The sequence below is a fragment of the Polyodon spathula genome, chromosome 19, assembly GCF_017654505.1.
Source record: "Polyodon spathula isolate WHYD16114869_AA chromosome 19, ASM1765450v1, whole genome shotgun sequence".
Classification (NCBI taxonomy): domain Eukaryota; kingdom Metazoa; phylum Chordata; class Actinopteri; order Acipenseriformes; family Polyodontidae; genus Polyodon; species Polyodon spathula.
Genome location: NC_054552.1, coordinates 25537985 through 25562989, shown reverse-complemented (window position 1 = coordinate 25562989; position 25005 = coordinate 25537985). Strand labels below are relative to the sequence as shown.

The following is a 25005-nucleotide window of genomic DNA, read 5'->3' as shown; positions in this document are numbered from 1 at the left end:
ACCATAATAACCAAGATAAAATATGAAACACTGATGATTGACTGACTCCCCTGCCTTGTGAAGAAAATTAAAATTATAACCTACAAAAAAAAGTGCAGCTGGGCAATGTCCTGCCTTCCTGACTTGTATCTCGCTTTGATTAGCTCCACACCAGCTACTGAGTGGCAGCGAATTCCTACATTAGAGAATTTTATCATGCTTACAAGATTTAAAAAAAGATTACAAGTATGTTAACTTCATGCTGACTTGAACTCGGCTCTCGCCAAGATAAGCACCAACTAAGACGTAGCTTTACAGTAAACTAATGTGATCCATCTGCGTCTCCATCCATTTGCGTTTCTTTCCATCTGATGATGTAGATATCCTGGTGTTGATGGGTGAAGTGTAATGCTGGCTCCAGGGATCAGCTTATATTGCCTCTCAAGTGCACCAGCACATACAACAGCTGCGACGCTGGCTCCAGGGATCAACCACAGTATGGTCTCCTCAGCACGTCAGCATGACAACCGTCTGGATTGAGCTAAGTAAGGTACATCTCTGGGGTCTTCAAGTGGGCACCTTCCGTTCTCTGTGTTTCGTCAAATAGCCCATGAAAACTCACAAGGGCTCGACAGCGATTCTGGCGTCCCAGCATCACCCCCCCCTCTGTACCCTACTCAGCTCAGCTCAGCTTACTTACCCATACATCAGCATTGCTTTCTTTATATTGTGCTTGAAAATTACAAACCCACAGCAACAAAGTGCCTGGGTTAGCTTTCTTTCGACAATTTGCAGAACAGGTTTCATGATTTTCTTTGTTAATATAGGTAACTTTCGGGATTAACTGCATAGTCCACATTGTTTAGAAAACGCTGTAATGCAACAAGTGGCTTGTGATTGTCAGATCAAATTTATCATCAGCCTTCTTCAATGTTACCTATCTGAGGTTGCCTTTATCACTCATTGATCAATTCTACTTTGTGTATAGCTGATACTGCAGGGTTCAGTAACAATCCCACTTTCATTACACAGGTTAAGGTGGCAAAGTTGCAAGCTTCTTATGTTAGGCCAGTGGTCCCCAAAGACTTACTAACACTAAAATATTGAATTATCAAACAGAAGCAGAGGACTCAGAATAAGTAAAATGTAATGACTTGAGTTCCTCTCCCAATACATCAGTATTATAGTATTCATTATGATGTCTACAAACTCTGCTTAGCAATGAAAGGATTTCATCTGTACTCTTTGATCTCCTGGTGTTTTTTTTTTGGATGTTTAAGACCCTGAAGCCTAAACAGCACATTGTAACTCGTCTGCTGCCCCCCAGAAAGTCATTGTTTAAACTAGGTTATATCTAAAATGGACCTATAAAAAACTGAAGCAAAACCTTGGATCAGGATAGATAGATAGGTACTCACCAATTTGCCCTGCCTTTACTTTGAAAGGAACGTTGAATTCGCTCTGTAAGAAAAAAAACAAAAATATGTTGGCTGGACAAATCCAGTTTTCAAAATAGCCTTTTTGAGATCTGTTATTAAAACTGGAAATGTGTGTATTTGGTCTTGTTACTCATATTACTACTGGCACATAATCACTTAATTACTGTAAGGGACTGGGTGTGGAACAAGCCCTGCAAAGTAAATACAAATCAGAAAGAAATAGGAAGCCGACAACAAAACAAATCTTTTCTAAACTATGCCTCTCAAATGTGGTTCTCACGTCTTACCAATGGACTCCAGTAATGCATTGTAAAGTAGGGTTTGATATGAATCCACTTACCTGCCACATAGTATAGGCCCACACACTAGCAAACATAATAACCAGAAACAAGGAACGCTTTCTTCAAAAAATTAAATAAAAAAAAAACACGATTATAAACAGAAATGTGTGTAGGCTACATTCATTTCTACAACACAGCATAGTATTTCCACTATTTAAATACAGTAGTTAGAGACTTAAATAACAATGTAACTCAATAACACACAAATCCCCAACCAAGGATGAGGCTTCTGTACACCTTTAATGACAGCTTGTAGAATAGTATAACAAACTGCTTTACAATCAAAACTAAGGGTTCCCAAGATGTAGCTTTTCATCCAGGTGTAGGTTCTGTAAAACAGTGTCATTGTGACCTTCACTTCTTGGGATTACCAGTTGGAGCAGGCTGTGTTATTACATACAGAAAAGGCTCATGTACACAGGGTTTTATGGATGGGAAACGAGCCTTTCACTTTAGGTCTGTTTCCTAGATTCCTTCCTGTTTCTCCCATTCTCCAGAACGCTACAAAAATAATCCCTTTTAAAGGTCTAATACAACTCTAAGCGATTATATCCAATGAGCATTATCAAGTTTAAAAATAACTAGTGACACTGGCTTATTCATTTGCAGCTTTTACTGCTTATGGGAAAACACAGCTACCGCACCTTTTGTATAGACCTTAAGAAATTAAATACATTTTTTTTTTTGACTACTTCCAAAACTATAATGCAGTTATCCATCCTGCCACAACTATGTGTGAATGAACTTGAACAACATGTGTCACCTCTATCCTTGTGGTGTCTATGTCATGCAGTGACCAGGCTGCGACCAGGGCAAACAATGCACTACATGAATGTGCTCAATTTAATTCAGTTTTATATCTTATTTCAATAAATCACTAAAACAGGAATGTGTTACAATTCTACAGTAGTCCAAAATGACAGTTAAATTTAATTTGAAAAAAAGACCATCCGTAAATAATGACTGAACTCTCTGGCACTGCATGGTATTGTATAAATAATATCATACAGGAACACAAACAGCACTGTGCAGCTCAAGTAACCAATTAATCACAGATGTCAGGATGTCTATTTGATGACACCATTCTGACAATACATGCATATGAAGAAGGAATACTGCAAAACAATTTCAGCTTTATTAAGATTCCACTCAAAGTCTGTTTAGCTGTAGGGATACTACACTGCATTGCATAGGAGCAATAAAGCACTAGTCATATACCAAAGTCACAACCTTGTCATTGGTCTTTTAGCAAAACATTTCTTCACAATATTCTCAGCATAGTGGTTTTCAGTTGATCTTTCTGTTGACAGATCCCAGTTATCCTGCCACAATGCTGGTATGTTTTATTACATATTATGGTCCCAGACACAGCAAGTTAACAAGTAGTGGTAGGTAAAAGTGAAATGAAGGTATTGAAAACAAAAAACAGACCCCATTGAGAATGTCACAATGAAGCCACTTACCAATGCATTTTCTTTGACTTTCAAGTTTTCAAGAACCACATTGCCTGCAAGAAGAAATAAAAGAGCAATCATCACTACAAATTCAAGTTTGCTAACTCATTCTCTTCCACCCTCTCACCCAAAATAGTGGACAACCCAGCAGTGACGCCCCCTCAGAGTGTTAGACTAGCAGCAAGTGTGATATCTTGCACTGCCTCTGCTAACTGCTTTGGGGCATATTTTTAAAGTTTATACTCCAGTGTGTAATGTACTCCTATTTTCTGAAACACCTAGCTTAGAGTAAATGGTTTGAAAGTATGCCTAAGTGTCTTATTTGTCCTACTGATTTTAATACATTGCTCCTTTCACTAACCTCTTGTTCCCTGAATTTACCTGAATTTAACGTCCTTCCTAAAGGCACTGTAAATCCAGTTTATTATCGCGAAACAGTCACTAGGCATGAATTTATGGTTCAGTTCTATAAATTAGTCCTGCAGCTATTAACTCAACCCTGCTCTGCACGGATTCTGTTTTTTATACAGTAACAGAAACACATTATCATGAGTTTCAGTGGGTTCCATTTTTCTCAGACTCAATAGCAAGTATAGACCTCTGCAGCTTGGACATAATCAATAGAGATGTTGGACAGTTTAAGTTATGGTCCCGTTCATTCTGGTCAAAGCAAATGGAGTTCCCAGAATCAGAACACTATCACCAATGTGCGTAACAGAGGGCTTAGTTTCCTGCATGTTAAACGCATGCCAGGTCTGGTGAGCCTAGTTGAAGTGCTTGTTTATGGCATAACCCATTTGTGTAGCACTAATCAGAACACTTTAGAAGCACTAGATTAAGTGCATGAAATAAAACCTGTACTGTTGTTTCCAATAGTAGGTAAGGTGTGTCTACGCTCACAGTAAAACTTGAAATGCAATGGGAAACTTTTATATTATTAAAAAATATTAGTGAAGAACTTTGACCCCTAACCATAATCGTCACATATACTTTGTCAGAGTTAGAACAGTGTCTTCAGAGTCAAAGCAGTCATTAGGAGAAGCAGCAGGTTGGTTAGTGACAAGAATGTTAAAGGGTGGGGAGTTTGACTAGCTAGGCCTCCATAGAAAATGGAAGTGCGAACAGGTGAGTTGTATGACATTAGTGTTACCCACCATTGCCCATTAAAAGACATATGCACCTTCATTGTAGCAGACAGTTGTCTGAAACAGCCTGGATTTAACACCTTTAAAACATGTTATATCATGAATGTGATCATCTGGCTATCACTGCACTTATCCAACAGAATGAGCTTTAACTGTAAACAGGTTTCACAGACAAACACACACGTCACCCCTAAGAAAAAAACAACAGATGAGATCTACGAAAGATATGAATGAAACATAGGAAGACTAATAGTTCCCAACTGGCAACTTCACCGTTGATTACTTCGGCAGTTGCGGAGAATGGCAATATGGCTTGATTCCTGTTTTTATTCACATTACGCACTTTAAAAGCGTGGAACACGCTTTGCAATGGGGCCTTGGGAGGGGTGTGTACACAAAAGTACAGTCATCTAACTCTCCTGCTACAGTTGGCAAGTAAAGCGTGATGGCATTTTAGGGTTAAAACATCCTACGCACCGTCTATGCATACCTTGCGTAAGACCTTCTCAGTGACAGCAGCATCGGTTTAATGTTTGTTCTGTTCCCCAAATCAAATGCATGTTTTCGTAATTTAAACACAATTGATCATTCCATTAACATGCACCTTAATATAGTACAGTAATAATAAAAATATACAATTTAACACGACAATTTGAATGTGGTTTCCTTTGCGGCGTTAAGGGTGGCGTTATTACATCCGTGTTGCTTGATAAATATCACAAGATAGACGGTGGGGGGTATTTGCAATACGGCCTGTTTAATAGTAACGATTTGGTGGAAAATGTGAATATTTCTCTTACCTCCCCAAATGCCAAGTTTGAGTTGGGACTTGTCCAGATTTTCCACATAATCCCCTATAAACTTGTTAAGAAGGTCTGCGACAAGAGACTCGAACACCATGATTCTAGGTGCATATAGCCTCTGTATCTGGCTGGGTTGATGTGTCGATGCTGGAGCAGCTGAGTCCCGTGATCTTCAAGGCTCTCGCTCTCACTAGTGCAGAAACGAAAGCGAATTGTTCTGAGATCAACTCGCCCTGTCTGTGATATTGAGATCTGTCACAACTGAGCTCTGATTCCAAGAAAATGTAAGTTGCCGTAACGGTGTCTGTAGCTACAATACAGAACTACAATATTGTATATAGAGCATTGGGAAGAAGTGTTAATAAACCTGCATCTTGAGTGTGGAGAGAACCTGATATCAAGACGACAGGGTTTTGCAACCCACATGTACCTGTAGGTTGATAATAATGTGTGTTTAATTAAAAATATGAGAGAGAGTCTACAAGGAATCCATTCAGAAGGGGCAAGACTAGGTTTGTTTTTTTTTTAATTACTGGCATCTACTATTAACGATGCAACCACAGAACATGCTTTTAGTTTGTGAAAACTGGTGTTACATTAAGGTATTGTTACACAGAGATAACACTGCAGTCTTTCCAATGTTTATACCATATTAACTATCATATATAGCAGTGCCATGGTCAAAATCATAGTGAAAAACTGTTGTGAAGCACCCAGTAATCTATGGTAAATGCATAGTTCTGGTTTAGAGTAATTATGGGAAAAGCATGGTGAAGATCAGTGTACATTTACTATGCTACAGTTGTCTATGTATAGTGCACATAAATTGTGGCATCACATTCACTGGGTGATAACAATGTAGGGAAGAACTTACTTTTTGCATAGCAGTGTGGGTCCCTTCCAGTTGCGGGTCTTTTTCATGGAATCTATGAATGCAAGCTGATAAATGTTTTGAATCTTTGTCACGCACGCACACGCGCATCAGTGCTCTGCTTTGAGAACCGTTCAGGTTCATTTGTGCATCAATTTCCCCTCTTAATTTCTAAAGACAAACCCTTTGTAATTCAGAAGCATAATGCACAAGCTGTTAGGGATGAAAATGCTAATCTTATAAAACTAGTAACAAACAAGTTAGACAATTTAGACAAAAAACTGCTAATTGCATTCATTGCAAAACTGTCATTTTTTCTTGGATAAAAACACACGAATGTGACTTTACACTTTTAAACCCTGTGTAAATCCATGATGGAAATAAGATTCCTATTGCATAGCAGTTTTATCCCATTCCAGGTTTTACTAGGAGCTTGATTAGCCACAGTGTAGAGGTAGGAAGCTCAGGTGAGTCTTATTAAACTCACTGTAAAACCAGAAATGGATCCAACTGCTATGCAATGGGAGTCTTAATTCCATTCCTGGTGTAAGTAAATGCAGACTGTGGTTTATCTGTTGTTTGTAAGGTGCAGTGAACCAGGTGGTTTTACATATTTAATAATGTGTTGACTTACAAAAGATAGAAATACAAGCTCTTATGATGTTCCATGTGCAATGTTGGTAGCAAAAAAGCTATGTTTAACTTGTGTTTTGTTTGATGGTTTATTTGTTTTGGCTTTCAGTGCTGGTGATAAGCAAGGTTCATTAGTTGGAAAGCTGAAATGTTATTACTTGCTTTGTAATGTATGCTAAAACTTGCTGTTATGATTGCAGCAGCGTTAAGCAGCATGGGTGTATAAAAAGAATGGGGATTACCAAGGCTAAAATCCCCAAACTTGACACAATTATAGAAATTGCCTCACACTTGAGAAAACCTATCTGTACAGAGACAGAGAGACAGAAGAGGCACACTTGTTAATAGAAGGAACAAAGCCTTTGTGATGAGGTCTAGGAGTGTTTCTATTTGCAGGCTGCAATGCAGCATGAGTCATACTTCTAATCAAGAGCTAAGCAGCTACACCATTCTCTATAGGAACAATGGGGAAACCTTTTACCCGAAGTTTAGAAATGTCATTGAGGTTTTATAAAGTAATAATTTTTAGTGAACAAAGAAAGCATCACAATGAAAACAGAATCATTTTTCATAGTTTTATTATAAATAAAACAGACTTGTGGATTGTATAAAAGTATAAATAAACCTCACACTCACAAAATAAATATATTATATTTACACACACACAAAACATTACTTAGGTAAGATGCTTGTAAGAGGGAGCTCACATTTGCCTAAGGCATAGTCTCGTTTCATACTCGACACTTTGTTAACCACTTTCATCCTCAGTGATCTGAAACACAGCTCATGCTCAGAAATCCCATCAAAGAAAAAGTCTTCGTTAAAAATGGGATTCCTGCTTTTCTTAATGACGGTGCTGCGCTGCTTTTGGATTTTCCCCGGCACCAAGGACATGCTGACGCAGCAGTTGATACTTTTGGGGTCCACAGAAGAGTCGTAGAGTCCTTCAGCACTGACCAGTCGCACCCGGAGTCTCTGATTGTCCTGACAGTACTCAGCAGAAAGTCTTAAGGTACCTTCTTGGCCCACAGAAATTACGTTTTCTTTTATGAGTCTGTCCCTGTAGTGCACTAGATCCAAGGGGAAAACGGTTGGAGGCATCAAACCATAAGTGGAAGGCATAGGCTCCAGCAAGCACTCAGATGTTCTTCTCATGATGTTGGGACTGTTGTCTGTGGAGCTCCCTTCATCAGTCGACAAGGAGTTGTTCCTTGCCACCATTGTTCTTTTTACAGTCCTGGAGAAGAGTTTTTCTTGGCTTATTGCTTTGAACAAAGAGGACTTGGGAGGAGACCTGGTAAGAAGCGGGGAGCTGAAGGGTGAAGATTCTGTAGAAGATGCAGTGTCACTGTCTAGGGTGCCTTGCCTGTGCAGGCTGAAGTTTTTGGGAGACAGTCTGGACGTCAGTGAGTTTAAACTGATTGAGGAGGAGGAAACTCGGGAGTAAGTGTTGGACCTGCTTCGGGGGATCATGATAGGGATGCCACAAGAGTTTGGGTCATTGTGGAAAAGGGACTCCTTCCTTCTTGTATGGGGGCTTTCAAGCAAGGTGCAAAACCCATAGCAGGTTTGAGCTTTTGGCAAGTGGGGCAAGGAAAGAGCTGCTTGAGATTGGGGATCAGCATTGGTGCTTTCTTCATCACTGTATCCACCATCATAGGGCATCTCATCCACATTTTCCACTTGGATCACATGCATGTTGACCATTTCATGGAAAGGGGATTCCTTTTTGTTAGCAGTGTTTTTTAACGTGGAGATTTGAATGCTGGGGGAGTGTTTGTTCCTCTCAGGAGTTTTGGGCTCGAGATGAGATGGTAACTTGGGCGGGATGCAGAATTCTGGGATTCTGTCCGGCGTGATGATGTTGGGACACAAAGACATTTTCTTGTGTTTCTCAGGCAATGGTCTGTCAATGCTAAACATGTCCCTGATTTTAAAAATGTACTCTGGGATGGGAAGAGTCAGACTGGTTCTTTCCACAGACACACGGACTGTATCCACCACCCACATAGAAATGTAAAATGCAAAACTCTGTCAAGATAAAGAAAAGGAAAATTAGGATAGAGTAACACTGAAAATGCAGCACAGTTAGAAATATCACCTTCATATTAAACAACCAATACCAGACATGTATGAAGCACGTTTGGCAGATGGCAAACATATAAAACTTTTTTTTCTTCACAGTGAATTAATCTGAAATATTGAAAAAATGTATATTATTAAGACTATTAGGTGTTCACATTTTAATATTCTTACCTTCAAAGTTTTTAGAAACTCTTCAGATTGTCTTCAATTGCAGATTAGGAAGATTGCTCCACAAACAGTCCTGTATGTACTGTACAGTTTCTCTGAACAGCTCTCTGTGTCTCTTGTGGATGTTACTCCAAGATTCAAACCTTGCCTAGCTTTGTGGTGCTCAAAAAGCTGCCCTCTGTTTAAATAGGCTGCTCGATCTAAGAAGCATCCAATCCCCTCAAAGCACACCTCCACTGTCAAAGCAAGACCCTCCTCCTTTTTCTAACACTCTGTTCACATGGAGACGGCCACGCGGAGAGAGAAGGAACAAGGGCTGGAAAAAAGGTTAACCAGATAAGAAGCTGTAGGTAAACTCTGCCATAAAGCAAAAGAAAATATTATAATAAGTGGTAATTAGCATATTTGTTTTTCCATCTTAGTTTGTGCAAATGCACTGTAAAGATACAGCAATCTGGACCAGATTAAGGTAGTGGTTGTGGTTCCCCAGGCAATTGATGCTCTCACTGTGTGACTCAGTTATGTGTTCCTTTTGTCCCTGCGTAATCGCTCCACTATTCCTGTGTGTGCTGCATATATGTAAACAAATTAGCAAAGTGAAAACATGGAGCAGCCTGTGTTTGTTTTCTTTTTTTTTTTTTTTTTTATAATCGACCAAGCTGTCTGCAGATCATATGAGGCATTCTTTTAGATAAGGTTAAGGCTGGTATGTAGACTGGCACCTCCATAATGGGTCATAAAGTGCAGTTTAGCACAATTCACATACCTATCAGAGAGTCCGATTTATATATGTTTAGTGGAAGAATATAAGGAACGTGTTGGCACTTTATCAGTGTAATGACATAGTTTGCATTATAATGTATAGTTTATCTTCCTCAGTGTCTGTGCTTAATTATGTGGAATGAATATTCGAAATAGTAAAACTTATTTAATAACTTATTAAATTAAAAAAAATAATAAAAAAATTGACTATAATATTCTTCAACTTCTTCAGAAAAACTTTTAGTTGAAACATTGAATTTATCAAGTTACTTTTAGTATTTCTAAATGTATCAATTTTTATTGGTTTTGCTAAAACTTCCAGAACTCAAAAATGGAAGGAATAAAAAACTTAAATAGAGCAAATATATTTTAGGAACTCAAAGTACATTTTTTGTACGGTGATCTGTTATACTAATATGTATACCTATATGTTTGGTTTTTTACCTATTGGGTTTAAGTACAGTAGTTACTTGTATCTTAAGGTAGTCTGTCTGTAATGTACTTAGAGCTTACTTATATTTGGTCTATAACCAGATTCTTTACAATCTCATATGTGGACAGATAAAAAAAAAATTCTAGTCTTTATATGGGGACATATGGAAGAATCAAATGCATCATAGCCTCTTGTGAGGATGCCATTTTCCCCATATAAATCAATGAAAAAATTGGGGGAAAATGTATTAAAACTATATTTATTATGTGTCCAAAACTAGTTAAGAATATGTCATTGTTCTATGTGAAGTACATGACAAAATAAATGGAATGCTGAATTATTACATTCTGTTGTATGAATAGTTTCTACCGACTGGCAGATTTTTATTTAATCTTTCTTATTAATCTGTATATATTGGGTATAGCAATTCGATATAGAATCTGTTTTACTGTACTTCGGCTATGCTGTATGTGATTCTGTGGAAATGACAGAATTGGAATTTGCGTGAGCTTTAAAAAGAAAGAGACAGCAGTGCCCTCTTGTGGACAGCAACCGCCATTATTATCTAACTGATTTTACTTGTGGCCGCGCTATCCTTACAGCAGCCTTCAAAAAGTATCAAATAACAAAACCTATGATAGAGAACAGAAATTGTTTAATGCTAACACTGCATAAAATGGCAAAAACCATAACAGTAGTTGCTAGTTTTGTTATGTTGGTACCTTTTAACACAACTATAATGTAAGCCTAGTGTAAGAATAATTAAGAAATACTCATTTTGTTTTAGTCCTAGGTATTTTGATGCAAACATATTATTGTATATACAGTTTGGGCGACCCCTTTTTTACATGTACGGTATGTCTTGTGGAAGTAGAGAAATATAAATTCTTACATGTTGTAATTGATTAATCCACATTGACAATTCGCTTATAACTGAAGGAGTTATATTGTTGTTATTAATGCTACAGGCAACACCACTATAGCACAGACTGTGATTATCTTAATCTCAGTTCATTTCCCTTCATGCTTTAAAAGATTTTTTTTTTTTTAAATCCTTGTTGTACACATGGGACACTGCAATCTGTATGTCTTTGCTAATCTAAACTCGGTTATTAGTTATTATTTAAAGTGTGATCCTTAAATCCCATCACCCTTTATTTTAATCTGATTGGTCATGTAGTTTTAGGGAGGCACTGTTTGGATCATATACCCCAATCTATGTAAAAATCAATCAATTTCAATGGCCTGGGTATTGAATGAATTTCAAAAACTGTTGCATGCACTGCAGTGTAATGATAGCAGCCTGCCTGTTTGTATTATGACTCTGGAGCATCTTCCATAGATACAATAGCATTTATAAAGTATAGATACACCCACAGCACAATTTGTATACTAAAGGATATTATTATTATTATTTGTTAACTCCACAGCCGTCACTAAAAATCAATGCAAGATTGCATTTTATGGACAAAACATGGAATCTCTCTATTTAAATATAATCCTTTAAGGAGAACCCATTTTTTAACCAGCCATTGCCATAAGCAGACATCTACCCTCCTTTGCTTAATTAGCAAAATTCAATCAAATCAGCTCTTTCTCATGAGGAAACACTGATAATTAAGAATAAAAGAAATCACAGAAAAATAAAACAATACAAATTAAAGGTCCATTCAGGCACTATGTGGGGGTCATGGTATATAATGTACATCATTATTTAAATGCAGAGAGGTATTTACATTCTAAGGTGGCCTGTAGCAGTAGGCAAAGATATCTATTAAAAAAAGGATGTATTATATACATTGCAATTTAACATCAGTGCTCAATAGTGACACCTGCTGGAAGAGAATTGAATGGAGCAGCAGCACGTTTCCTCAAAGCCAATCACAGCTGCCCCCCTGCTTCTGCCACATTACGGGAATGATCAGGTGTGACACTTTGTCCTTTTTCATCCCATTTTTTTTTTTTAAATTCAGAGATCCTGACTACAAATCCAGCACTGTAATGTAATAACAATTTAATGTTTACTCCCATTCATTTGTTATGTATTTAGCTTGTTTTGTAATGGCAATGGATTTTACCATAGTATTCAACAATATACATGTACTATGCTTGCCTATGCTTTACCACACTTTCACTTTTACTTGGCTATACTAAGCTGATACTTTACAATGGTTTACAACTGTTAACTTTAATAAAGACTATGCTGAGTTTCTAGAATACATTACTGCCCACTGAAAGCATTATTTTGATAAGAGTTCATGATCATTCATATTCAAGCAACATCTGTGGTTACTGATCTGTGGTATTGATCATTCCCGCACTGGGGTGTTTCAATAAATGTGTGTTTAGACAATAATAAATCTTAATTAAGTATTTTCTTTATAAGTCTTATATTTAATAAGTAGTATATTTATATATATATATATATATATATATATATATATATATATATATATATATATATTATATATATATATATATATATATACACAAATCTTTTCTCTGCATCCTGCTATAGGACTAATAAGCAGCACAGCAGGTCAGACACAAATTAAGTAAACTGTCTGGTTACCTGATATAACACCAATTTAAAAAATCTGCTATTCACAAAGACGCGAGGGACATGCTCGCCTATCAACAAGTTCTGTAAAAAAATATTCTTCTTGCCCACTGTCTGGATGGAGATCCAGAATTAAATTACTGAAAGTCTTAGCATGATCTAATTTAGAATCAGAGTAGCATCACATTACTGAATATTGAAAACACATACATTGAAGCGTGGTCTTTCAGAAAAGCCAGCTCTCGCAGAGCAGACGAGTAGAGCACTCGACTTCAATCTGCTGCTAGTTTGAACCAGCTCTCTCTCTCCTTCTTATTCTCTGGATTTCATTCATGTCTTAAGAGTCTAAACTGGAGGCCACCAGCACCTGATACCGGCCCAAATTTGACTTAAGACTTACCGTAATTTCTAACAAATAACCTGCAACAAGAATAGTAGCAAATTTAAATGGTTCCATGTTCTGTTTCCTTAATATATCGATTTTTTCCCAATCCTTATTTTCTATTACTCAATTTAACTGTTGTGTGCCATGTTTTTTTTTTTTTTTGCTTCCTGTGAAACTTCAGAACTCATGTCGTATTGTGACCTTTCAACTCTGTCGCCCCACCTGTGTCATGATACATAGTATAATTGAAACACCATAAAAAGATTAGGGAGGGGTAAGAATATATTTAAGTTGCTTTTGTAGTTCAGTGTACTTAAATTAATATTAATCTGCCAAAGATGCGAGTAGGGTTATACTTGGGAATACAGTTTTATATGGGAATGCAGTTACTGTTCTTATTTTGTATACAAAACATTTTGTCTATGTCAAAGGTAGCTCCCATGGTGCAAATGAAAGATGCTGGAGCTAAAAATATTTAAATGGTAATCTACAGTATATTTAAAATGCCATTTTGAAGCCATGTAGGGTTAGTTTTTTTACTTTTTTTCAACTATTTTCTAAAATGGTCCCACATCTTGCATATGCGCTGGGCAGTGTATGGTACACTGTCGTTGTAAATAAAGCTCTAAAAGCATGCCTGGCTCTTTTGCATATTGTCCTTGTTCGCCAGTTCTTATCTAGTCTCTGCCATATTATATATGTAAACCAACCACCTATTTGCACCTAATTCTAATACCCCTCAATGTGTCACTGTGTTACAGTTTCATCATTGGAATCAAAGTTCCAGAGTTCAGCTTCCACATTCTATTATTTTATCTCTTGTGACACAGTGATGATTGATGATAATTTATGCAAAACCAAACAACATGTAAAAAAACAAAAAAACACCCCTTAGGCAAATCTCACAATTCAGAATGTTTTTACAGCAGCCATGCATACTAATCATTAAGTGTTTACTTGATTCATTATGAGCGACTTCAGAGAGAGCCATCCTGACCTGTGTTATCCCTGTGCAGATCTTGAGATACCACTTCAATATAGCGCATACTGTCCAAACAACGTTTTGCAAGCTTGCTTTTAAAATTGCAGCTCTGGAGTTCACATTTAAAAGCACTGACCTAATTTTAAATACATTGATCTTGTGATAAACTTTGCTTTAACACAGGTGATGAACCTTCCCAGAACATCTGTGGTTTTACTGTAAAGATCAAGACAAAAGATCACCTTCATTCACTGTACTTCAAGTTACAATTCATATTTTATTGTGTATCAAAGTCAATATACTTTATAAATGCACACATATGCAGTAACTTTGTACTGTAACAGCAAACATGCATTTTGATTTACAAGTAATACCTAGTACTATATTAGGTTAAAGGAAGTTCTCTGTTTGCTTTACCTACTTTCAGGACTGGTATGGTTTCACTTCCGAGCTTAAACTCATCAGTGTCTTTGGGGTCAAAGCTTGTTAGTCATACAGGAAGCATCTGGTTAGTTCATGATAGAAAAGAAGATGTATGGTTCACTATCCGGCTGACCAAGGATGTGTAAGTCAACTTGAAAGTAAGGCTTCCAAACAAGACAGTATCAAATACAATTTTTAAAATGAAAATAAGTGTGTACTGTAACTGTTTCTTTCAAAACTGCACAGTTTCGACTGCAGTAAAATAGAAAATGGAAATGCATAACAGACATGTTTTAAGGAACTGTTTGGTCTTTTGACGGGCAGCAAAGACCTATATTATAAACAGCCTGCCATCTTCCATATCTCTTGAGCTGTTTAGGAACCCTTTTAATGTTTTGAACCTAACCCAAAATGCCAACAGATCAGATTGTTTTTCAAATTGAATAGAATATGAAAGCGCTCCTGTTGTAAAGTGGTACCATATTCCTTTGAAATTTTAAATCATCAAAAATTGAATCATTCTTTTGCTTCTCAAAAAGAGACCGTGTCTTAAATTCAAGTACAGTATGGTGATGTGTGTATTAAAATCACCAACAAAAGACATGGCTATCCGAGTACACAAACAGCAACATGACTGGTGGCAAAAGAAAAGACAAACATAAATGTCGCTGCCCGATTACACAAGCAGCAATGTGACTTACTGCTGAGAAAAGACGAACCAAAACATTACTGCCTGATCTCAAATAATCCATGATTTGCAGACAGCCATTTTCAAAGAAGTGCCAATAGCTTTCTGAGGAATTCAAAGAGAAGCTTTTACAATTTGAAAGTTTCTAACAAATAGCACCGGCTTGGACAGATTGGAAATGCTGATCAGACCCCTGTATTTTTCAACATGCTAAGAATACCACAATTCACAAACTGGGAGAAAAACAGGTGTGAGTAATCACGACTGGAAATGAAATGGAAATGAGAAGCAGCTCATAACTGTAATGTTGTGTGTGACAGCAGACTGGAAATGAGAAGCAGCACATAACTGTAATGCTCTGTGTGATAGCAGACTGGAAACGAGAAGCAGCTCATAACTGTAATGCTCTGTGTGACAGCAGACTGGAAATGAGAAGCAGCTCATAACTAATGCTCTGTGTGATAGCAGACTGGAAATGAGAAGCAGTTTATAACTGTAATGCTATGTGTGATAGTAGACTGGGAATGAGAAGCAGCTCATAACTGTAATCCTCTGTGTGATAGCAGACCGGAAATGAGAAGCAGCTCATAACTGTAATGCTCTGTGTAATGGCAGACAGCTGCAAACTGCCTCCATATAAGTAACTGAGGTTGTATCTTTGTAAATGCATATTTATTTGATGTTTTATTTTTTCCTCAAATTGAGGGTTTGAAATTTTGGCTGCATCTTAAATTTGAAGGAATACGGTAATTGGCTTGGTGGTGAGATTGAGAGGACACACACTGACCTTTAGTTCTCCTGCCATGAGGGAACATAATGTGATATTTTAAAAATGGGTAAAGTAATTAGGCACTAGATTAAACAAAACACTACATGCTTTATCAGGCCTTTCCCTCCCTGTTTCTGCAACTTCCCTTCCTCAGTACAACTATATCATCTGGTATTTCATTCTGTATGTATCTGTAATGTTTAATCCCCAGAAGGCTTTTGTGTTTTACAAATACTTAGTGTCCCAATTTTATTGACTTTGTGTGCCTTCCTGTCATAATGCATACTGTATTGCATGCTTATTAGGCATCCCTTTGACCCATGCTTGTGTTTCAATGAATTGTTAATGTATCTGAGACTTTTCTGTACATACATCTAATTCAAACAATGCAGTTATAACACAAGCCCTTGATGGCTGTGTTCTTTTCCAATATAGCTTGAAGGTTTTGATTGCTGTTTCATACCTCTAAAATGTTTTTAAAAAGCAATTACAGTCAAGAATTGCCTTTTAAATATCGGTGTGGCATTAGATTTTGGCAAGGATCTGATTTAAAAAAGCATCACTCTTGCAATTACTCCAAAAAAGATAAATGGTTGATCTCTTTATGGCTGTACATGTCAATTATACTGGTGGGGCCTATCTGCCCATACTGTACATGACATTGTATTTCCAGCTTCTTCATGAGCACCAGTCCGATGTCATAAAAAGTGGTACTGTATGATACAAGCTTCTGAGAGCATCTGAAATGCATGTGGTGACCTACTTTTGTAGCTCTGTTCAGAACGGCTTACCCAATCTGAATTCCACATTCACATCATAGTAGCGCACTTGAATGAATTGGTACCTGCTTGGCTGAGCTACTGAAGGATATACCTTGGGAACAGTAAACAATTTTTACATCCGATAAAGAGCTGCTTCTGTCTGACTAAATGCTACTATCATTGTAAATAAGAGAATGTTACAAATGTTCTATGCTCTGTACCAGTTGCAGGGTCTGTGTTAACAAACATAAAGTAAAAGAAATGTAGAGTAGTCCTATAAGCCAAGACAGGACACAAAATTAAAAACAGACACGTTTTTTTTTAAAAAAAATAAAAATAAAACAGTTAACTCCTCTTATAACACAGTTAATAGGGTTATAGGGTTACCACATATCCAGGTCAGTACTCAGACTTGACGAGTCTGTAGACTGTTTAAAATTGTTCTAGAGAGATACGTGACCAATCCTCAAAGATTTCCACATCCAGGAAACAAAGTCTACCAGATCTGTGGCATTACCAGTTTATTATATCTCCTTCAATTTTTTTTTTTTTTTTAGCAATGAAAACCCATATATAGGGACACCGGGAATGGATAACATTTTACCTAACGAGTGTACTATTTGCATACTTGCGAGGCACAAAAATTGGAAATGAACTAAAATAATAACAATAAAACGACACGGTATTTATTGTTTATATCTGATTTAGTCCTGCAATTCGTTCTTTCTGTAAAGACAAAATAACTGTGTCCCAGGATGATGACGAGTTTCCTCTTTCCCTGTGCAGGAATCTCCTCTCTCGCTCTTGTCTCTCTCTCTCTCTCTGGGAGGGGTTAGCTATTAGAGAGGCAGGGACTTGCTGCATGCATATCCCAGATCTGCCAGATTGCAATGCAATAGCTTTTTCACAGGTAAGATTTCATGCATTTTCCGCGGTTGCCTCACCGCATGGATGTACCTCCATTCAATTTATCGCTTGCATTTCTGGATTTTGGCTTGGTGCATTCCAGTTCTTGCAAATTGCATGAGACACACCAGAAACTAATAACATTGCAATTGGATGAATGGAAGAGGAGGAAGGATGCCATGAATCTCTGAGTGTCATTTCAGTATGTTGCATTGATTATTTAAAAGTGTCCTGTTTCGAAGGTAAGGGTCGTGTGTGTGTTTGTTGCTATCATTACTATTTTTTTAAATCTCCGTTATATTTAAAAAAAAAAAAAAAAAAAAAAAAAAAAAAAAAGTGCTTTCTCTGTTAAATTATTCCCACATGTAATTTTAAGTGATTTTTTTTAAGTGATTTTGACTATTGAGTAATTCTATATGAATTTACGTGTGTAAAATATAAAAATCGTATTGGTAGCTCCTGTCGGGTGGGGAGGGGGTTTTAATTCACTGCAAAAAGTCCCAAAATTGGAGCATTACGACCACAAGTAATTAGAAACACATGCGGTTTAATACGAGCTAAGGGGCTTGTTTTATCCTTTGTGTTTTAACCCTAACCCTGTAGATCACAGAAGTGAGACTTAAGTAGCAAATTAGAATCATTGTTTTTCTTTCTTTTGTGTGTTTATTTCATTAATTGTGGTGTGCCCTGGTAGTGGTATAAGTTGAACATCCCCAGATAACCATATCATTTAATAGATTTGAGCCGCCATATTTTAATGGACCTTCCTTAACATCGGGATATCGGTACCTACGGTCATAGTTATTGGCTGATGATGTTTGGAATAAACTTTGTGTTTTATGAGAAGTAAAGGTTCTGCATGGCATTGACTGAGTTTGAGTCAGTTTGTAAAAGTGACTGCTTTCTAATTTGTAAAAGAGAACGGGGGCATGAAGCGGTTTAATATATTTTGACACCACCGAGTCGTGGGAATTTTGTTTCTGTGACCGATAAAAAAAAAAAAAAAAAAAAAAAAAGTGTTCAGCCTACTGCGGCAATTGTATAGTTAATGCATTTATAGAGCCTGTACATTGATGTTTTAATATTCATCTGGAACGGTTCTGTACACAGTTATTTTATTTATATTATTAAGTAAACGGTAATTGTTATGTATTTGATTGGTCAGTTATGTGTGCTATAGCGTATTGAAAGTGTAAAGTGTCTTGACTTTTGAAGAACAACAATTTAATGCATCACGTTTTCTAACGTGGATTATGTTGTCAGTGTTGCGTGTTGTTTATTTACTTTTAAATTGAGTCTCAAAAACATTTTCCCTATATAATTGCCCAGAACTTTATTTGATGCTTCGATACCTTGTTTCAGTATTGAGACGTCCTTTGCTTGGCACGCTCCTGTCTTTTGTTGCCCAGGTAACTATTTATGTAACAGTTAGGAAACGTGGTAACACTTAGATTTTTCCCGACTAGCAGAAATACTGTTGCAATTACCCAGGCAGTAAAACATTTGAATGCAGATATGAAGATATGACTTTAATCTGATGTTGTTTTCGGATTATGTTAGTAAGAATCATTTTCAAACGGAAGGTGAAAATCCTGATTTTACTCGCATTGTTGCCTGCCTTCGCAGTGTGCCACACCCCTTGAGTACTGTGAGTTTAATTTGTGTTGTGTAGTTGCGTACACTAGGACTTGGGAAGAAGTGACAAAGCGCAAATAACGTATAAACAAACCGTATGCATTAATGGGACGTTTACTTGCAAACAGTCCTTCAGTGTCACAAGTATAATGCAGTATTTAAAAGTAATATACGACAATGTACAGACCGCACTCTGTTTACTGTACAAAGTTACATATTTCTGTAAAGGATGATGGTGGCCTGTTATAGTTCACAGGTTGTAGAATGCCCGCTGGAGCTTGGTTTGGTCTCCTGAAGATCTATGGCAAATATTATGTAATTTACAGAGCCAGACGGACTGCATCTCTCAGGATATCTGGAGTGAATGACTTGGGTCAAAGGCTAACCCATTTAGACCTTTTAAGAATGATTGAAAGTAATCTCAGTATGATTTGGTTAAGGTGGATGGAAGTAAAGACCAGTTTTAAATTACTTTCTCCTGAAGAGTTCAACAACTCCTCTGATTAACCTGTTTAAGATGCTCACTGTTGATCTTTTTAAATGGAAACATGAGTGGCAGTGTTCAAAGAAACCTTCAATGACCAGTGTAATTCACATTTCAGACTCTTTACATGTCTCTTAGCCTCCCAACAGTAGTTTTTAAAATTGGTTTATTTTATTAATATGTTCCCAGTGATGTGTTTTGATATTTGAGACTAAGGTTTAAATATGCATGTTTAAGCTTGGGTTTTGCGATCGCCACATCTGAAGTGTAAAAACCTGAAAGCAGCCTTTGCTAAAATTTCCTGCCATTACCATTACTATTATTCCTGAATGCAATTGTACTTTATAAACAAAGTGCGATGTGAGCTGACGTTTATTGGTTCATCATTACCATACCAATTTATTGCATGTAGTTTTTATTTTAAAATATTGATCGACTGAGCATTTGTAATACTCTAGAATTTGCATAGGAGATCCAAAGTGAAGAACTAAATTCCCTAGAACCATAGCTTTTTTTGGATTCTTGGAATTTCCAGCAGTACCTAATTGGTAGATCTCGGAGTCTACCCTTGAGGTTACGGAATCCTGAATCGATTTCAGTTTATTTTTGGAAATGTTAGCACACTATTTATGTAGGTACATGTTTAGTAATTGGTCTAGTTGTAGACACAAGTGATGGCAGGCATTCTGCTATACCAGCTCATAATATTGACAAGCCTGCTATTTGTGTGGCTGTGACAATGATTCCTTGTCTCCGAATTAGCTAGTATTTGGACTTGATGATATGCAAGCAGGCTTTAACACAGAAACTGTTCATATTTCATTAGTACTTAGAATGGCAGGAAATTGACACTAGATTCTATGTTGCATGACAAAGGAAGAAAGGGATGTTTGAAATTGCTGTGCAAGTCACTTTTTGACAGGTTTATAAGGACGGGTAAAGCACTGGTTATGGATTTCCTGCTTGAACATTGGTCTGTCAGAAAGAACAACATTCATGTGCATCTCTAAACGAGCTGTAATTCTACGTTTTAAGAAGGAACTTGTTCAAGAACTATTTGGTGTACTACAGTGAGGTTTGCGCTGCTTTTAGTTATGGGTAAACCAGGGGTGTCAAACTCGTTTCGTTTGGCGTGCCTGATCAGATACCCTGGCGCTTGGCGCTGGCCGGGTGATAGTTATAAAAATACAAAGACGAACCCAGAAGCCAAAACCTTTGCATGAGCAACACAAATTGTCATGTTGCTGTGATTTCTGTCAATCGCCGACCACGTGGCAGCAGTGCGTCCGCTGGTTCGAGTAGATGACACCAGTGATGCCAGAACAAGGTTCTGGGGTGACAAATGTCATTGTGTCTTTATCTGTGAAGAGAAAGGTGGAACAAGAGTGCTGTGTGTTTCAAGAGAAATGGGGAATTTTGTTTTTCTTTGAGGGCATGAAAGGAAAGCCAGCGTGCTTTCTTTGTAAGCAACATGGGTTTGTTGTGAAATAATACAACATTAAAAGACACTATGAAGCAAACCATGGCAAGAAATATGATGCATATACAGGATGGTACGTGAAGATGAATACTCTGGATTGGCACAGTCATTAAAAAAGCAGCAGTTGATTAATAGTGCTTGTAGCATAAGTGATGCTGCTTAAGGCAAGCCATGTGATTGCTCACAAAACGGCTGTTTCTTCAAAACCATTTTCTGATGGAGAGTTTTTGAAGAAATGCTGCTGAAATAGTGTCTTGAGAAGCAGCAATCTTTCTCTGTCATGAATCTCAATAAATCAAAATGTTTTTCTCAACTTAACTCGATACTCAAGATATCCTCAGCCCAGTTATTTGATCCAGATGTTGATGTGCTGGTTCAAGCAAAGGTTCCAGGTATCAGGAGCAGCAGTATCAGTAACTAATGTTCTTTTTATCTTTTTGCTGACTGCTAGATAAAAAATGGATCAGTATTTATTTCTATTTTACAATTTTTTTTTTTTTTTTTTTTGTTGTTGTTGTGCTGGGACGAACATGAATTTTCATGTTTGGATATTCGTTCAAGATTTAGATATTTGTTCGGATATTCATTTTAAAAACATTATCAAAGCCATTATATGTAACACTGTATTAAAGTTGAAAAATATTCCAGAATTAAGAAGGACCTTACTTTACCCTTGTGCATTAACTACAAAACAAAACGCAATGCAGTAATTAAATCGTGTGTGTATTTCAAGTAAAAACACATTTAAACAAATAAATAGCTGCCCTTGGTCTGTCTTGGCAATAAAGTGATCATAGACATGTTTTTATGAAGTAATAACACTAGTTTTTAACCTGAATAAACACTTCAAATAAAATACAGGTTAAATAGACAGCGTTGTACAATATAATATGCTCACTGTTTTTTAGGATTGCTAGAATTTTATCATGAAATAAAATTAAAACGTTGATTAATATGCGTTGATTAATGAGTTTTGCAAGTATGACCTGTGTCATAGTATTGCAGACAGAAACGGACCCCTATTGTACCGGCGGTAGAATCCAAGCATGCAACTTGTGTCTTCCATAATAGAAAGCAATTTTATTTAGCAAATAGAGTGAATGGCAACCCTCGGGCAGATCTCAGCTGACAATCAGAGCGCACCAGGAGAACGCCACCCAATGCTCTGTGCCTGCCAATGCTCTATTCCCCCCTCCCCTCGCAGCAGTAGCAGATATGAGGGAAAAAGAGCAGCAGCTGCAGCATTGTAAATCTCGCTGCCTGCTTCCGCAATGATATATATATATATTATTTTTATTAATTTATATAAAACAATTTAAAATCTCACACAGATAAAAATAATTTCTGACTCATACAGACATTAGTTTTTTGCCTATTGAATTTGCCTTTTTAAAAAAAAAATTTGTACCTGTATTCTAGTCATTAGATAAAATAATATTCCGCAGGCCGGATTACATTGCTCTGCGGGCCGTATGATTGACATCCCTGTAGTAAATGGATTGTTGACTTTTTTGGTGGATAAACTAAAGTTCGATATTCATGAAACTCTTCTGTTGAGATTCAACAATTTAATCAATTCCTTGATTATTGATTGTCGGCTTTTATTTTGTAAGAATCAATTAGTCACTTTGGTTCCCTATTTGGGGACTTGCTTAGTGAGCTATCCAAAGACTTTTCTTGCTGATTGCTAGACTAAAGCTTATCTGTTTGAATTTGTTTTCTGATGGAAAATGGTAGAATGATGCAGAATCACCTCAGTGCCTATTATATTATCTCATTATTTAATATTCACATGCATTTTTTTATGTTATAGTTGTTTTTTGTGAAGTCTACATCGTTTTTTCTACTTTTTGATTACTCAATTATTTATCAATTAATTGTTTTATTCTTCAGTGGTCTCTTTAGTATTGGTTTTTACTGTTTTAAAATACACAGGTGTATGTGATTTCGTTGTTTGTAGACGTGTTAGTTTCTTTAAGTAAAAATGTTTAAATACAAAGCAATATTGCGAGACATACAGTAGTATAAAAAAATAAAGCCAAAAACTAATGTATGTCTCCTGTAAGTATTCGGTTGTCCCTGACACTGTACTGCTGTACCATTTGATGTATTATATTTTTAATACAAAGTCTACTGACAGCTTGCAACCATGTGTCAATGTGTTTCAAGTTATACCAATCTTTATAAAATAAATTGAGTGTAGTGCTCTTTGGTAGTTTCTCCATATGGTCGTCTCTCAAGAACATAGACTCAAAGTCTCCTTTTTTAATATAGAACCCTAATGGAGCTTCCATAAATTTACATGACCCTTGAGAGACCACTTCTGTGAAATCAGCAACAGCTGGGCCTTCAGAGGTTCATGACAAGCATTGAGCTAATTCACTGATCCAGGTTGTCCAAAGTAAAGAAAAACGGATTTTGTTTTTGCTGTAATGATAGGATATATATATATATATATATATATATATATATATATATATATATATATATATATATATATATATATATATATATATATTTAAAATAATTGGTGGCTGAAGTTGGCATTAAGTGAATGTAATTATGGTATATGCTGTGTAAAAACAGTGGACCAGGAGACAGCAGCAGTGTTTTTAAATGGTCAGTCACTGGTAGTTCTCACCCACCAATTACTGTAGTGGTAATTGTGTGTGTGTAAGTGTTTTGAACCATTGTCTGAAATGATGAAAGTGCAAGTCTAAAACGGCTGCTCTTGGGCATGCTGGCCAGGTGCCAGGAAAGTGTGTGAATTCTGCTGTTGGTGGAATATCAGAATCGCCATGGATTTTGAATGACTCATAGTTTTTGCTAAGCCCTATTGAAATGGGTATACATAACACTGAAAGCACTGTTACCAACAAGTGGATCATGTCGGAAATGCAGTATACATGTATTAAAAGAGCAAATGTATATTTAATCATTTGTCCTATTTTTTTTTTTTTAAATCAGTTTTCTTGCCCTACCAATCATTTTCACTCCTGCTCAAATATGACACTCAATAGGGAATATGCCATGGCCCAACTGAAGACACTGGATTTAATTTACAAGTTCGCGTAGCCACAGGTGATGTCACAGAGAGGTTACGGCCAAACAAGTAAAGCAACCGAATGCTTTTATGTCGGCTATGGCTTGATGGATGTCTACAGTGCTATCATGCCTGCTGTTACTATGAATTGTGTGTGGCCCAGGCTTATTCTGTTATGTCCACAGAATCTCCCAATGTGTGTCACAAATAACAAGTCCTTTTTTTTTTTTTTTTTTTTTAAATGATTAATCTTTATAAAATGATCATACTTGGTGTGAAAGAACATGAATTATACTTCCTGTATGTACATAATGTTTATAATATATTTTTCAATACTAGAAACCCACATTCTTTTAGCATGTTTTTATAATTAGCATCAGGCTGCAATATTACTCTGGCAGTTCGTGAGATTTTATGGCACGTAGGCTAGTTGCACAAATTGCCACCTCGGCATTGCAAGGAACTGCTGAGTACCGGCTTGTCAACAGCAACTGATAAAATACTATCCCTCAGATATTTACAGAATTAAAATGTACACTCTGCACTGCACAAGGGTTTCATGAATGATACGGTAAGTATAAACAGTGTCAATAGCTGTAATTCACTGCCCCTGAGCCTACAGTGTGTGGGCAGAATTGGGATATTGAAGACTCCATTGCATTTCAAATTAGAAGTGGCTGGCTGCCAGTGTCGCCTCTCATTGTTACTTGTGCTTGGCAGTGCCATTGTAAAATATTTGTTGAAATTTATTACATTGAGAGTGGCTTTTTTTTCTT

The 25005-nt window shown here is 36.8% G+C and overlaps 3 protein-coding genes across 5 annotated transcripts in view; 1 reads left to right on the top strand and 2 right to left on the bottom strand.

The window, feature by feature from the left end:
- Positions 1-5301, bottom strand: part of LOC121294532 (vacuolar protein sorting-associated protein 13C-like) — a 127837-nt gene extending 122536 nt beyond the window's left edge. The window contains exons 1-3 of the mRNA XM_041218322.1: positions 5159-5301; positions 3223-3266; positions 1398-1440 (exon numbers count right to left, since the gene is read on the bottom strand). Of these exons, the coding sequence (XP_041074256.1) occupies positions 1398-1440; positions 3223-3266; positions 5159-5258 (187 nt within the window). The 5' untranslated portion in view covers positions 5259-5301. The remainder of the gene's footprint in view (positions 1-1397; positions 1441-3222; positions 3267-5158) is intronic.
- A 1977-nt stretch (positions 5302-7278) lies between these two features.
- Positions 7279-9059, bottom strand: LOC121294914 (C2 calcium-dependent domain-containing protein 4C-like). Its single transcript, XM_041219108.1, has 2 exons — positions 8922-9059; positions 7279-8696 (listed from the first exon to the last, which is right to left on the bottom strand). The coding sequence occupies exon 2, from the start codon at positions 8673-8675 to the stop codon at positions 7338-7340; it is 1338 nt and encodes a 445-aa protein (XP_041075042.1). The 5' UTR covers positions 8676-8696; positions 8922-9059; the 3' UTR covers positions 7279-7337.
- An 8447-nt stretch (positions 9060-17506) lies between these two features.
- The window catches only part of LOC121294653 (talin-2-like), a 123649-nt gene continuing 116150 nt past the window's right edge, over positions 17507-25005 (top strand). For 2 of the 3 annotated variants that reach the window (XM_041218600.1, XM_041218598.1), the window contains exon 1: positions 17551-17829. The gene's annotated coding sequence lies outside the window, so the exon portion shown is untranslated. Of the gene's footprint in view, positions 17830-25005 lie in introns of all 3 variants that reach the window. The other variant, XM_041218599.1, reaches the window with a different exon arrangement.